Source organism: Amblyomma americanum, chromosome 8 (assembly GCF_052857255.1).
Source record: "Amblyomma americanum isolate KBUSLIRL-KWMA chromosome 8, ASM5285725v1, whole genome shotgun sequence".
NCBI lineage: Eukaryota > Metazoa > Arthropoda > Arachnida > Ixodida > Ixodidae > Amblyomma > Amblyomma americanum.
The window spans coordinates 65,021,007-65,036,117 of record NC_135504.1 but is presented as its reverse complement, the minus strand read 5'-3'; the positions used below and the strand labels follow the sequence as shown (position 1 = coordinate 65,036,117).

The 15,111-nt window shown below is 47.5% G+C and overlaps 1 protein-coding gene across 1 annotated transcript; it reads right to left on the bottom strand.

Annotated features, from left to right (window-relative positions):
• Window positions 1-556: 556 nt before the first annotated feature.
• LOC144102452 (sodium- and chloride-dependent GABA transporter ine-like) lies at window positions 557-11,519 on the bottom strand. Its single transcript, XM_077635719.1, has 7 exons — window positions 11,399-11,519; window positions 10,411-10,545; window positions 9,139-9,242; window positions 4,718-4,842; window positions 3,891-4,003; window positions 842-970; window positions 557-571 (listed from the first exon to the last, which is right to left on the bottom strand). Exons 2-7 carry the CDS (start codon window positions 10,531-10,533, stop codon window positions 557-559), a joined length of 609 nt encoding a protein of 202 aa, XP_077491845.1. The 5' UTR covers window positions 10,534-10,545; window positions 11,399-11,519.
• Between the last annotated feature and the right edge of the window lie 3,592 nt (window positions 11,520-15,111).

Genomic DNA, 15,111 nt, shown 5'->3' with positions numbered 1-15,111 from the left:
CTGCTGTCCTGTGTGTAGGCCAGAACGGAGACGCCGCTTGCGCCGCCCTGTTGGACAGAGCGCAAACAGAAGAAAGGCTGCTGTTGTATGTAAACGTTTGTTACAATTACAAACGCTTGTTATCGGGCGTAGAGGCTATTTGGGCGCATTGGTTGGCCGTACTGTCCCCGTCGCCTTTTCGTTTTTTTTACAGTAAATGTCATGCCATCTAGCGGCGAGTTTTGTTATCAAATGATAAGTCCACTGATTTCGTGTATACAAGGACCTGTTTTAGTTGGCATTGACGATAGTGCCGGGCAAATGACTTTTTATTTTACAAAAGGATATCGCTCTTGACGACTAGAAGGAAACGGAGCGCTTACAGCTTACAGGGACGTTTCTGAAACGCACGAAAACGAACTTTGTACCTATCGTTGCCGTGCAACTGCGCTCTGAGCGAAACAAGGCGCTGAAGGGCAGAATAGCCGTGCGGCTATTGTGGCTCGATTGGGCTACTCTCCTTGCAAGCTAGCGACTCGGGATAACAAAGGCTATGCTTGTAAGATGCGTACAGCTGTTACGCTATGAAGAGCTACGAAACACATTTTAGGCGTAATTGATGACCATGTTTTTGTGAGTATGTATGGAAAAATGGGGCGGTGTCACGGGTAGTAAAGTAGTAGCTACGAGTTTTACATCTAAGAATTCTTCGTCCGTGATTAAATTACATACACCAATTGTGATAGCCTCGAGATATTTCAGCAGATGCACACATGCCGTTACAATTACACCTTGGAGGGGTGATTAAAGACAACGCTAATTATTCTTTTTAATGAGCAGTGCAATCGGCGCAATCGCTTACCGGGCTGCAGGCGGCAATGCTCATGACGAACATTGATGTGCAGATGAAGAGGTGCACGGCGCCACGGTGCAGCAGAAGCGTCGGGTGCGATGCCGACAGCACCTCAATGACGATGTCGGGGACAATCAACTGCGAGAAATGAACTCCACGATTACACTACAACAGCTAGGCTTCTCTCGCTTGCGCTGAAGAGAAATCGGTTCACTCCGGTCAATACAGGCATAGACATTTGCACATGGAAGATATCTAAACTGCTTTGTGCGCGAATGTTTTGTCTTAGATCCATCCCAAATCATCATCAACATCGTAATCATCACCATCATCATCACCGGCACTAGCCGGACTGTGTAGACTGGACGAGGGCTCTCTCAGTGCTTTCCAAATATGTCTGTTCTGCTCCAGCCACTGCTACCATGGGGACACCTTCTATTTTACCATTCTTATAAGTGTTGGCCGCCGTGGTGACTGAGTGGCTACGGCGCTCGGCATGCTGACCGGAAAGACGCGGGTTCGATCCCGGCCGCGGCGGCTGAATATCGATGGAGGCGAAATTCTATAGGCCCGTGTACTGTGCGTTGTCAGTGCACGTTAAAGAACCCCAGGTGGTCGAAATTTCCAGAGCCCTTCATTACGGCGTTCCTCATAGCCTGAGTCGTTTTGGGACGTCAAACCCTCATAAACCACAAACCCTTTCTATAACTGCCTACGTGGATCACATGGTACTTAACGGCTCACAAGGAGCACACGAACTCCGTGCGAAAAACGCATGCGCAAAAATCGAAATACGTTTGCGGACTCTATATCACCTCTTAACCTGGTATTGATGCCATGTGCAAATTATACGGACAGGATATGAAGACCACCCCGGAAACGGGCGGAAAGCATGCGGATTACACGGATATCGAGTGAACTGCGCATCTAGGCGCAGCCTAAAGGAAACATTTAAGTAGGAATATATCCCTTCTGAAGTCTGTTTTCCAGCCCTTCGTAGCCGTGGGCTTTCCGTCCCTTAGAAATCACCGTTGCCTTAAAGGACCATCTGTTACCTCCTTGCCACATTACATGTTCTGCAGGTAAGCATAGCATCACTGGTCTTGCGTACTTGAAGCGGACGTCTAAAAACAGCAATGAGGGATAAACTTCCGGGCTACTTTGGAAAGAGTTCCTCACCGTCGCAGTCAACAGTAGAGTCATAACCACTACGGGAGAAATGCTCTTCCTCTCTTCTGGGCCACCATACCTCAGGAAAGTTAGAGACTGCGCTAAAGGACGAAGGCAGGAAGCAAACGAATACGACACCATGGGAGCAGCATATATGTTCATATTTCATGTGTCATATAAAGCATATTTCTTCTACGCAACCCAACCTAGATGCAGCAGTTTCATGCGTTGCGCCCGTGGTGTCGTACTCGTTCCTTTACCTCTTTTCCTCGTCCTTTAGCGCAGTTTATAACTTTCCACGGAAATGAACCAACTAGTCCGCAAGAACGTTTTAATAAGACCATATCTCGGCTGTTAAAATAACTACCTTCAGTGCACATTAGCGTTTGCCACTCCTCAATATTTATCGTTAGCATCGGAGCGTACTCCGTCGCTGCAACAGATGAATTATTTTTCCTTGAGGTTGCACTTCCTGTGCTACTTGTTTCAACCTCTCAACTATGCATGGGAGTCATTGTGAGGCTTTTTTTTCACATGAAATTCATGATCATTTCAGTTTTCCCCTCAAGATTACACCTATTATTTTCTATTCATTGCTCGCAGCGCTCGTCATAGCCTCACCTGCTTTGATTTTTTTCTTCATTAGCCTTCAACTATCAGCGCCACAGGCAACGGTTACATGCCTTGGTTTGGGAGCATATGGTAAGTTAATGTTAAGGCCTTGACAGTCCTTGCAAAATACTCTGAAACGCATTTTAATTTTTTCACTGATTTCGTCACGGCGGTCAAGGCCTTCCGTGATTGCTTTGCCTTTTCACTACTTCCTGCGTCTCATTGGCTATAATTTTGGCTATTTAATAAAGCGTCGCTCTTTGGCTGTAATTTCTTACTTTATTTAGTCTTGCTTGAGATATATTTTCAAGCGTACCTGCGATTGTGCTTTGCTTGCGAAGACCGCCGTCATTTTGTGGGCCTCATTTCTTGTGGGTCCCATTACCAGCGAATGGAGATAAAACTTCACGGCCCAAGTATTGTAGCAACCCTAACAGGACGGACTGCTTGAGCTTCAGCTGAAACAGTGTCTGAGTGTGCAGTTCCATTCACTTTACTTCTGGCGTCGGTTGGAGTCCCTAAGATCCAAAAAGTTCAGCGCACTTGTGGCTAGACAGAGCAACGTGGGCTCGACTGCTGACTTGTGCTGACGCAGAAACACTTTCAATGATTTTCTAGATGAATGTTGTGAGGCACATGAACCCGTAGCCGAAGCCGCGCTTCAGATGAGAATTGTGCAAACTGTAGGCTATGGGTTCAAATAATGCACATTGCTCTTTTAAGCTCCAGATGGTTCGTATGATCCCTCCACTGCCTTAAAAGCAAAATTATCTCTAAATATTGGCTTCAAAATATCTTTAAAACACGCGGCATACCCCATGCGTGTCTATCGATATTCTAGGCGGGTTTTACTTGATTTGTGTCCGCCCTTGCGTTCGAGCAGTTTGTCGAGTGATGATCGATGAACCACAGAATGCATACTGGTTTATCAAGTATAACGGAATGAATACTGGTCACTTGGCGGTTCAGAAACATGATTTACTGGATGACCTACAAACCTTTCGCAGGTCCTGACGTTCTAGATTCTTTGAGTATATTTCCTAATAGCCGATGCAACCAGGTTTCTTGTGGCAGAAATTAGGGTGAACGGGGCGATGAATACACGGCGCACTTAGACTAAAACATTAAGACTAGTAAAAAGCTTTTGGCAGACTGACGAGTACTGCAGAAATGGGCGGAAGCACTCAGCTGGCACACAACCACACTTAGTCTTCAGGTCATATGATAGTTATGCTCTTTAGTAGTGATGAGCATGCTTGCTTCAAAGTTCACTCACGAACTTCGGTAGCATCATAGATATCCGCCACAGCAGGTGGACCTGACTCCAAAACTCCGGGTCCGTAGCCAGACTGATGGCCTGCGGCGTGATGCTGACGATGAAGTTGTTCCCTGCCAAAGAAGACGAGACAAAAGTTTTCACCTGGTTCTCTAATGCTTTGGTTGAACGAATGTGGCAAACCACGTTGCGCGTCGGTCCTTTGCAGCAGTGAAATGTTTGACAACGCGTACATTGCTTTAAATTACAATTGCAGCTATTAAAGCTTTAAGTTTACTGTAGTGTAAATTACTATTACAATAAACATTGATGGTGGCTCAAGCGACGATACTTTATGTCGTTTTGGTATATGTATGACCGTTGAGACCGCACAAACAACGGTTGCTTATAAACGGGGCGCATGTTTTGCGTGGGCACGCTTTTTCAATACTATTTTTTCAAATTTCTGTTAACCACTCTTTGTGGTTAACTAATAGGTTTCGTGAAATAGTTGTGTGAGGTGTGTAATTGGCTGCACGATTTGCAGTTTAGATTCAGCAGCTCGGTGCTACGTATGTTATCCCTGAACCTCTTTGAACTTACGAATTGTAAATCAACAAAGCATTAGAGATGCCTTTATTATTTCATAACCTCATCCTCGCTCCATTAACGCTAATCTTGACCTACCACGTCTAATTTCATTACCTCCTTATCGCATTTGTGCTGCTAAGCGTGGCAGAGTCTTGCACCATAACCTCCTCCTCCCCCTCGCAACGCTAAGCGTGGCCGATCCTTTAATTTTTCTCAACAAACGGCTACCGATGTAGTGAAAGCCAGGGACAACGTACGGGTGTCGATGAGCGTGGCGATGTCGATGCCAACGCTGGAGGACAGGTGTCCAAGGAAGAGGAAGGCCATGGTGGTGACGATGCCCTTGGACGCAACGTCGGCCACCAACACAAACGTCACGTCCCTGTTGGATGAGTACCATATAAAAATTGACTACACCTACGCTATGCTCTGCAAGTCGCGAGACCCGACGCGTAAACGGCCTGCTTTCGTAAATCGCTGCCCCTTTCAATCGTCTGCAATTCCTTTTATCGTTGTATGCATGCCTATCGCGTCTTTTCTAACCTCGTATAACTCATGCACAAGAGCGCACAAACCATTTGAGAGGCTTTTCTGAGCATTTGGCGATTTCTTACGATCGCTCTTCCGACAACGAATGGTGCCCAAGGCGCGAAGCGCGTATACTGGGTGAGCACAAGGTGGTCCCCCAAATGCAGGCGAATAACAGCGCCCACCCTCACCGTCATTCGCTGTCCCTAATCCGTAGACAAACATGCGGTGTGCGATATCATCATCCTCGTCAGGCTAACCACGCCCACTGCAGGAAAAATGCTTCTCCATATTCCTTTATTAACCTTGTCCTGTGCAAGCTGCTGCCATCTTATTCCAGAAAACACCTTAATCTCATCGTCCGACCTGACTTTCTGTCGCCCTCTGCTACGCGTTCCTGCTCTTGGAATTTAGTTTGTTGCTCTTAACGATTATCGGTTGTCTTGCCTTCGCATCACATTTCCTGCGCGTGCCAATTTTTTATTCGTGATTTCGACTAGGATGTAATTAAACTCGATTTTGTTCCGTGATCACTCTGCAGTCTGCCGGTCTCTTAACTTTACGCCTGCCGTTTTCCTTTCCATAGGTTCCTGGGTAGTCCGAAATTTACTTTGATCAGGATGCAGCCGTTGCACACTTTCCTCTTGAGCTGTACTGGTAAACTGTGATTATGATCAGAGAGAACTTGCCAAATGCGCTCCACCGTATTCTTAATCTTCCTGTGTTTTCATTCTTGAGGTCCGGATGTGCACTCACTACCTGCCCTTGGTAGATTTAAGCTCTTACGACTTCCAACACTTCGCTGCCTATCGTAATTGCTGGATGAAATTTTGTGGCGTTGCATACAGTTTAGGGCTGGCATCTTATCTTATGTTCCACGGCAAAATTCGGTTAGACGAAAATATGATTACTGCAGAAACAGTGGGAAGCGTATTGTGACACGTTGCTTGAAAATATTGGCAATGTGTTTTTACCGTTATGATTTTAAGAGTATAAATCATTAAAATTCTAATGCTTTCTAATTATGATTTGAACATTAGATTAATACTTTGAACGCAGCATCAGCATAATCAATATAAACGATAAACTAGTATTTAACATGCTACACACGAAGTTTGGTTATTTGTCAACATTAGCATAACGTGCCAACATAAAAATAGCCTAATGGTTCTGCATCTTACACATTTTTTTACAGCAACGTCTATCCTACCTGGGTGGCTTCCACACGATTGTGGCGCCTTATAATCAGTTCTCTATAATTATGGTTAGCAGCACAAAGTGGAAGACATGACGTGTAACCCCATACGAGTGCATGACTGCTGGCAAAGTTGCTGTCGCTTCCACAAACAGTCCCAATTTCGAAAGCACACCTGCCCCTTCGCACTGCACAGTTCACGCCCCGTGGCAGCGGATCCAACACGCCGCATTCACATGAACGTGTTTTAATGCAGGAGCGCATTTAGCGCCTCTCCTTGTCCGCTCATTTCTGCATGTCCGTCCGTCTAACCGTCCGTCCACACAACTAGAAACTTCGCGAAAACGAAATAAAGCCCCGAAAAGAGTAGCTTTGAAGGAGATTCGAACCCATACCTGTTGCATGTATTACCGGAAGCGCACTTGGCTGATGCCTCTAGTCACTCAGCTGGGTTTTTTTTTTTGGCCTCTAAGCTACCAGCTGCCTCTGCAAGGCGCCCTCTGATGTTTATAGTTGGCATTTCGAAACAACGGGCGATTAAACGGATATTCTACAGTTTGCTTAAATACTGCGCATTACATTTGAACGGTTTACGCGTTGTTCAATTCGTCTACCGTTTAAAAGAAGAGCACTCGGCATCGCCGAGTGAATTAGTATGTTGAATTAGTTCAGCGGTGGCTGCAGCCTTCATAAACTACTTCAGTTTGTTTCCAATGCGTTATTCGTGTAAAAGAAGCCTTTTGCATCGTCGAGCTGCTGTGCTACAGTAAGCGTCAACACAGCCAAAACAACCCGAATTTGCACGGAAGTGTAAAAGCACAAGTCGAACGATTGCAGGCAGCTGAAGTTTTTCAACGAGGCTTTTGTGTAGCAGGAACGCGGTTGAAATTTCGTATACCATAATCTAGGTGAAATTCCGTGTAGCACAATCTGGGAGAAATGCTGTGTAGCCGAATTTTCCCCGTGCCCCAAAGATGATGTGCCACCACTGTGGGAAAAAAGGCTCATTAGGCGATTGCAGAGGAAGCACCACATTGTGGAGGTTCGGGCTGTTTGAGAGTTTTTAGAGCGTTATCGCGGATAGTCAGATAAAAAACATCACACTGCAAGGTTATACGATCGATTTTCATCGCTCACATGACCGACGTGGGAAATGTCACCATCGTACACCTCTTACACGTCGACATTACACCATTACACATGCACGATTCTAATGACCCTTTTCACACATGACGCTTACACCCGTGTTACATTACGTGAACATTTTTCTTTCGTTTCAGGGGGCAACAGAGGTGAAGACTAAAGGATCGTCAGTCAATTTTCGTTTTGTCTCAGTAGTAGTAGTAGTAGTAGTAAAGACTTTTATTCGACCATAATTTATAGGCCGAGCATGTCGACCGCCTGGGCGACCAGAAGCCGCTGTTCTTCTTCCCCTTCAGCGCCAAGCCAGTCGAGCCAGGTGGTGATGGATAGAAAGGGTGGGGGGAAGGAACCCGACTGCTGAGCAGCCGGGCAATAGAAGAGGCAATGGGCCAGGTCCGCATAGATGCAGGGGCAGTTGGGACAGGAAGGGTCCGATCGATAGCGATAGAGGAAGAGGCGGGACGGGGTGATAACTGCATTCATCTGAATGTGCCGAAGAAGGCGAGACTCCGGCACCGTGAGTGATGGATGAGGAGGAGGGTAAAGGCGTTTGTCGAGGCGGAGCTCAAGGTAGACCTCTTTTATGGTGCGGCGAAGGGTGAGCCTCCCACCGTTCTACGAGGGCTTGGGCCAGGGGATCAACGGTGCCCGGAAAAGTGTGTCGCGGGCGAGCTGATGAGCCAGCTCATTGCCGTCAATCCCCGAATGCCCAGGGACCCAGCGGAGGAAAACGATGGAAGGCTGCAGTGCGGAGACCGCTCGTTCGACCTCCTGTTGGAGAGAAGGGGTCAGGGTGCGTTTCTGTATGTGGTGTATAGCGGCTTGTGAGTCTGAATAGAGTGTGTACTCTTGGAGAGAGGGAAGGAGGGCAAATGACTGGAGGGCATGCGCAATGGCGAGGACCTCGAGGGACAATGCGTCTGGAGGGTGTAGATACGGCCCGCTGGTGTGGGTTTCAGGAGCAGGGAGGTGTGGATGGTACAGGGCGTAGCCGCAGGAACCTCGAGGAGCCACGAAGGAGGCATCCGTGTAAGCTACACCCTGGGTATCAAAGAGAGGGGAATGGTGCTGTGCGGCCGCATGACGACGTCCGGCGTGCAGGACGGGGGACATGTTGGTCGGGAGGGGAAGGATACGAAGATTGGGAGCGGGGTTGGGAATAGGAGAGGTAAACGGGGAGATTGGAATGGGCGAGATACCCGCTTGAATCAATAACCACTGACCCTGACGGGTAAGGGAAAGCCGGGCAAGTTGCGAGTCACGATGGAGACTGAGAAGAGAACGAAGAGGATGGAAGAGGCCTGTGGCAAAGAGCTTAGTGGTAGAGGTAGTGATAGGGAGGTTGAGAGCTGCCTTGTAGAGGCCCACAAGGGCAGTCTCGAGAGTGTTAAGTTGAGTCTGATTGAAGGAAGCGTAGGGTGCAAAGTACAAGACTTTGTTGAGGGCCAGCGCGTGGGCAACGCGGCACGCGTGAGCCTCGTGGAGACCTGAGCGTCGAGTGACCACGCGCCGCAGGAGGTGAGTTACAGAGTGGCAGGTGGTGACAGCGCGGTGGAGGGCTTGCACATTCTTAGCATTTTCACTGCATACTAAGCAGCTGAAGAGGCTGCGTACCTTGCTTCTAACCACTGCAAACTTTCCTTCTATATTTCCTGTTTACTGTACGGGCTGTAGAATTATTTTTTAATGTGCCACTCATACCAAGACGCATAGTACACAGATCTACACGTAGCACACGCTGTCCGGTGGAGACTTCTAAGGAACATGTGTCAGGGAATCAAAAACAGAACGAAAGAAAGCCCGCGCACTCACTCCTGGAACTTGTTCTTGAAAGAGTTGAACCTTTCGACACCCAGGTAGATGGTTCCCGTGACGCCTACACTTTCCAGACACGTGGTGAGCGCGCGGCTCCACATCTGCGCATTACATGACGAGCAGAACAGGCTGCCTGCTCAAGGGATTTGTCTTTGTTCTTAGATTAATTAAGAAATCCCTGGTTGCAGTGCGACAAGCTATCGCATGCCAAGAGCGTATATTTCCTACATGCAGAGATTGCGAGCGAAGTGGTGGGGCAGTTTTTTGCACAGTTTTTTGTTGCATGCTTTCTGTTTGGAATTGTGCAGGAAATATTAATAGTAAACATAAGTCACGTGTAATTCGCCAACACCCGATAGACAATTTGTAAATAAGTTTCTGCAACAATTTACATAGTGTAGGTTTCACTGCTGAACTCTGGTTATAACATTTAGAGTACGGTTGAAATCACGCGAGACCAACTGCGATATATTAGCTGTTCGTTCACTCATCATTACGGTACCGTGGGCATAACAGCGTAACAACTGGAGAGGTATTAAACTGATAAAGCAGCCATTCTGTAAGTTAATGCACGACTAATTTGTGCTGTCATATCTGTTGTCAGGCCGTTGAAACCGAGGCACCCGCAGAAGTATTTCAATGCAAGATTATTTACGGGCGGTAAAATAACACGCTGTGACGCATTATGAATAATATTCCTTAGTGGATCAGTGAAAAGAAAATCAAAACACGAAGAATTACGTGTCTGCATGTTTTTATTAACAGTTAGCTCCGAACAGTGCGGTACGAAGGATACTAGCCTAATTGTTGGTATTTAAAGCGTACACGTTTGCGGCCAGGCCAGTGTGTGATCTCAAAACTATTCATTTACGCGCATTAGATAATTTTGCGCTTAACAAACTCGATGGCTTTCGCCAACATAAAAAAAGAGTAATAAGCGAGGAGCATAGGAACTCGGAGGAGAAAATAATGTTAAAAACATTTTATTGCTGGAATAAGAAGGCCTAAATGTCAAAGGCATCAACTGCTGCTGCTGAAACTCACCATAGTCTTGTCTGCTTGCAAAGACAGTGCTTAGTTTATGACAGCTTCATGACAATGCTTTCAAGCAAGCAAATTCTAGCTGCAAACTAAACCCATAAATAAGATGGAAGTGCAAATATGGACAATTGTAGGAGCGGGGATACGCCAGACTTCTAATGTGAAGCACCCAGACATGGAAGAGCTTTGCTATCGGGTCTAGGGCAAGCGTCTCGTTCTTGTACGCGCCTCGACGTTGGTGATGTGGCTCCAGTCGGCGTGGAAGAACACGTCGAGCCCCCTGGTGGAGCCGTCCAGCATCGCAGCCCGCGACAGCAGCATGATCGTCGTCGTTACGTGCACTGACAGCATGACGTAGAAGAACTGCATAGAAACAGACGGCCTTGTGAGACACAGCTAAGTAAACCTATCCTTGAGTGTTAAGCCGAAAACTTTTAGCGACGGTCTTTTGGGAGTTTCCCTGGTTACACTGCAGGAAATAGTATTCTCGAAGCGTGAGCTCTAGTTTGCCCACCACGATGTGTGAGGAGGAATTATGTCGGTTGGAAGCCATGCAAAAGACAATGGCCGCGACGTTGCCCTCTTACACGGTTCTAGTTTAATCTTGTTTTCTTTGTGGACAATGGGTTTATCTCCAATACAATGCCGCTGCTTTATTGCTTTATTTGCCACTCATTACTGGACCACTGAAGAAATATTCACGGAGGTTTTTTAAGGAGTAGCTCCGTAGCCAGAACGGCTCTTCGGCACACAAGAAGATGTCGCCATTGTCTCTCGCGTGGATGTGGGCAAGTGCATTGTGCTACTAGTTATGAGCCGAAAAACATCAGTAGTAGCTGAACTGCGGAGCCACATTCGCAGTGACTACTTGAAATGGCGCGGCAGTGTCACGCCCTTCAGACGATGATGATGATGCCTTTCACGTGAGGGTGGCGCCACCGCGCAGCAGCCTTGAGCAACGTATGAACCTTCTCCCATGGCGCCAAGGAGGAGCTTCACCACCATGAAAAGCATTCAAGATATCTGGCGTTACTCAGCGTCTGGTTTGGCTAATGAGGTATGTGTAAGCACTGGAGGAACAATAAGCTTATGACCGTGTCATAAAATCCGGCTCGACAGACCTGCGCGTGCCCTGCGGACATTTTAATCTTGCGTACTTTCGCCAATATCCGAGACAGCAGCAAGAAGGGAAGGCCATCAAGGCGGCGTATCGCACGTTTTTGATTCCGACGAATCCCCGATGGGTGACAGCGAACACGAGCAGCCACACGGCGCCGATGCAAAGCAGCGGCTGAGCGCGGATGTTCTCGAACGACTGCTCCGCCCAGCTGTGCTGGCGACGGCTGTAATAGGAAGGGAGGCGGTGGCATCATTGCAATAACAACAAGCTTCGCTGAAAAATACGATTGTTTCTTCATTGTGAGCGCGTCATGCTCAGTGAGTGTTTTAGCGCCGTCTCTATGAGAGAGGTTAATAATAATTAATAATTGGTTTTTGGGGAAGAAAATGGCGCAGTATATGTCTCATATATCGTTGGACACCTTAACCGAGCCGTAAGGGAAGGGATAAGGAGGGAGTGGAAGAAGATAGGAAGAAAGAGGTGCCGTAGTGGAGGGCTCCGGAATAATTTCGACCACCTGGGGATCTTTAACGTTCACTGACATCGCACAGCACACGGACGCCTTAGCGTTTTGCCTCCATAAAAACGCAGCGGCCGCGGTCTTTTTTAGGTGATTTTTAGGCTATTCTGAGGTTTTTTAGGTTAGATAGGTTATCGATGCGAAGATTTTTTATTTCTCGAGTAACAGCACTGCCACATCTGTTCTTCCCGGTTCGCTGTTTCTGAAGTGATGCTGCGGTCTTAGGTTCGAGCACTACACCATAGCGAACGTTTCTTCGATAGTGAGAGCTCTAAAAAACCTGAATGGCTTTCCCTTGTAGCCGACGGCTTAGCGCGCATGCTGATAATTTCATGCTTGATTGAAATCTACTCCACTGGCAGGAATTACCTTAAAATACAGAGACTAAAACCTGTGGCTGTACACTTCAGCACTTCACTCCCTGTTTGCGCTAAGCGACGATGAAAACCATATCATCGTTCCGAATCGAATAGCGCGGCTGCGTGTGGATTATGACGTCATCGTGAATGCGTGTAACTGGCGGCCGCTAGTGAACCACATGCGGACATCACGGATCAGTGTCCACACGATGTCTTACGACTGTACATGCGCTTTCGTGGTGGCCTTGTCATGTTCTTTACGTTGTGATATTCTAACTATCATGCAGGAACTTTCAGTGGAAGTGTCGCTCAAGGCTCCATTGTTTTTGGTTTATGGGGGTTTAACGTCCTAAAGTGACTCAGGCTATGAGGGACGCCGTAGTGAAGGTCTCCGGAAATTTCTACCACCTGGGGTTCTTTAACGTGCACTGACATCGCACAGTACACGGGCCTCTGGGATTTCGCCTCCATCGAAATTCAACCGCCGCGGCCGGGATGGAACCCACGTCTTTCGGGTCAGCAGCCGAGCGCCATAACCACTGAGCCACCGCGGCGGCTCGCTCAAGATTCCACTGACGCGTGGTACTCACAAGTCATATACGGGGGCTGGTGTGTGCAGGTCGGGCGTGCAGTTCGCGGCCTCATGGCGGTACACCCTGGAGGGCACCAGGACCACCAGGTCTCCGCGGAGTAGGGGCACGCCTTCCACCAGCTCATCGCGCTCAAACAAGTACGAGAACATACTCCGCACAGCGCGGCACAGGGTCTGTAATGAGGATAGGATAATGCGAAGAGAACCGAAGGTGATCGTCATTGCCTTCATCGTGCCTTTAGCAGCATTGTAGGACAATGGCCTTTCTCAGGGACTCGGAATTAACCGGTTCCTGTTCTAGCTGCGACCATCCGACAACCCAAGACTTCTCAATCTCATCTAGGGACCTGATTTTCTGTCATGTGTTAGTTTACTTTCCCTTCGAATCAATTATCTCTTCTGCGTATATCATGCTCCAGTCCTGTTCATTTGCTTTCCATAGTTTGAACAGAGATGTCATTAACACGCGGTTGTTCTTTATCTCTCTGCTATCTTCCTTCTTCAAATGTGAAGCATTGTTCTCAACATTCAATTTCAACCGTTTCTTTAGGGCTGGCCTGCATGGAGTGCTGTTATGCAAGCGACAACTCGCTGAGTTTGAAAGGCATGTGTGCGTACCGCCAGAATTGCGCCGTGACCATCGCAAGAAGCAGTGAGCAGTACACGCCATGCATAACAGCGAAACTTCGGCGGCGCGGGCGGGTGCGCTTGGCACGCGGGGCCTTTTCGCGTGCAAAAAGCGTACCATGCTGACCAGGCATTAGCTTCTACGTTTCTGTGCACATACAGGCACGTAGTCCAGAATTTCTTTCGGGAGGTGCCCTAGGAAATTTCTTCTAGCTTCGAAAGCTGGGAGGGGGGGAGGGAGGGTGCTGGCAGTTGGCTGAGCACTGCGAAGTAAAAGGGGGAGGGGTTTGAACTAGATTTAGGGTGGGCCTGGCCTCCCTTGGATATGTGCCCGTCCAAAGATGAGTTCTGGCCATACAAATGTACTACATACTTTCCTACCGAGGGATATTTGTAAGATGCTATTGATGGCCTCGGTATGGCTTCGAGAGTCCATAAATTAACCAGCTGTAATAATCGAGCAGGCTGAACAGAATCTCCTTTCAGAAAAATACTCAATTAAATGCAGCTTTGATGAGCGACTTCCGGAGATGAATATAGTAGTGGCCCACGGGTAAAAAGAACGGTGCTAAATTATGGGCAGCAGCAGAGAAAACCATGCCTTGAAATTTGACATCCTGTAGTGGCGGTTTGCTTTGCACTCGTATTCAAGAGTAATCCACTACTGGCGCAGATGTAGTGCACTGAGAACTGCGCTACCAAGTAATATAAGGTGTTCGGTTAAATTTCGTTCCATTCAGATTGGAGAATTTTGGTCAAAGGTGTTTTGACGAATGTTGCCCGATTTTTATGGAGGCATTTTTGAGACAGGACCTTCCAGAGCACAGGAGAAAGAGCGTCAGGAGAAAAATTGGTTAGTCTCTGAGCAAGATCAATAAACCAAACGTGAATTGAAGAATGTTTTGATGGTCAAATCTTCAGGGTCTGCACCCGAGACGCAATCGAGGTCTCAAGAGCTCCGCGTTCCTTCGTGATTAGGCGAATGCAGCAAGCTAGTACCCCATATTGAAATCATATACCCCGACACCATCTGTCGCTGTACATATTACTATTGTTCGGTGAGTAGAAAGAAAAACTTGTAGCAGTACCAATCCTTGAATCTTATGGCAGCATGCGCTTACACTATATGAATACTTCATAAATCGCATTCGTCATGCGTTCTGCACGTAGAATCGAATTTGCGGACAAGAGCTAGGCCATGCATAAAAGAGTGGCATGCTTTAAAGGGCATATCTGCAACTTCGGGATGCACAAGTGTGTTTTTACTTTGCCCGACCCAGGCACGTCATAATCTAAGCGCCATAATCTACGCCTCTTCATAACGATTACGTATACTTGCATCAAGGCTACACTGGGTGCGGTACCACTACTAAGAAATTTCGAGTGGTTGCCCTTGTAAGTGAAAAACATATTAAGCGTTTAGAATCCACTCTTTCTCCCGGTTTTCAGGCTGGTGAAAGCTGGTGAAAGCGAGGAGAACGAAGACATGACCGAAGTTACAAGTCAGATGGTAATGTGCATCAAGTGTTTGGTCTCTGTATGAAGATGTGCCTGCTATTTGTGCCATCCCGGGATCCATGGGAAGATATGAGCTGAGAACGGGCGAAAGGAGGACATCCAGCGATATGAATGCTAGAGATATGAAACACTGTGAGGGCTAGGTGTCATTGGCAAAGGACAGGTAGCCTTTAAAGACATTTCTGCATGATTT

What these genes read in the sequence shown, in the direction of transcription:
- LOC144102452 (XM_077635719.1), bottom strand. Translation starts at nt 10,533, where the DNA reads ATGCTGTCAGTGCACGTAACGACGACGATCATGCTGCTGTCGCGGGCT. An exon ending in GCCACATCACCAACGTCGAG is followed by an intron (nt 9,243 to 10,410) that starts GCGCGTACAAGA and finishes TGTAATGCGCAG; the next exon opens with ATGTGGAGCCGCGCGCTCAC. An exon ending in TTCAAGAACAAGTTCCAGGA is followed by an intron (nt 4,843 to 9,138) that starts GTGAGTGCGCGG and finishes CTCATCCAACAG; the next exon opens with GGACGTGACGTTTGTGTTGG.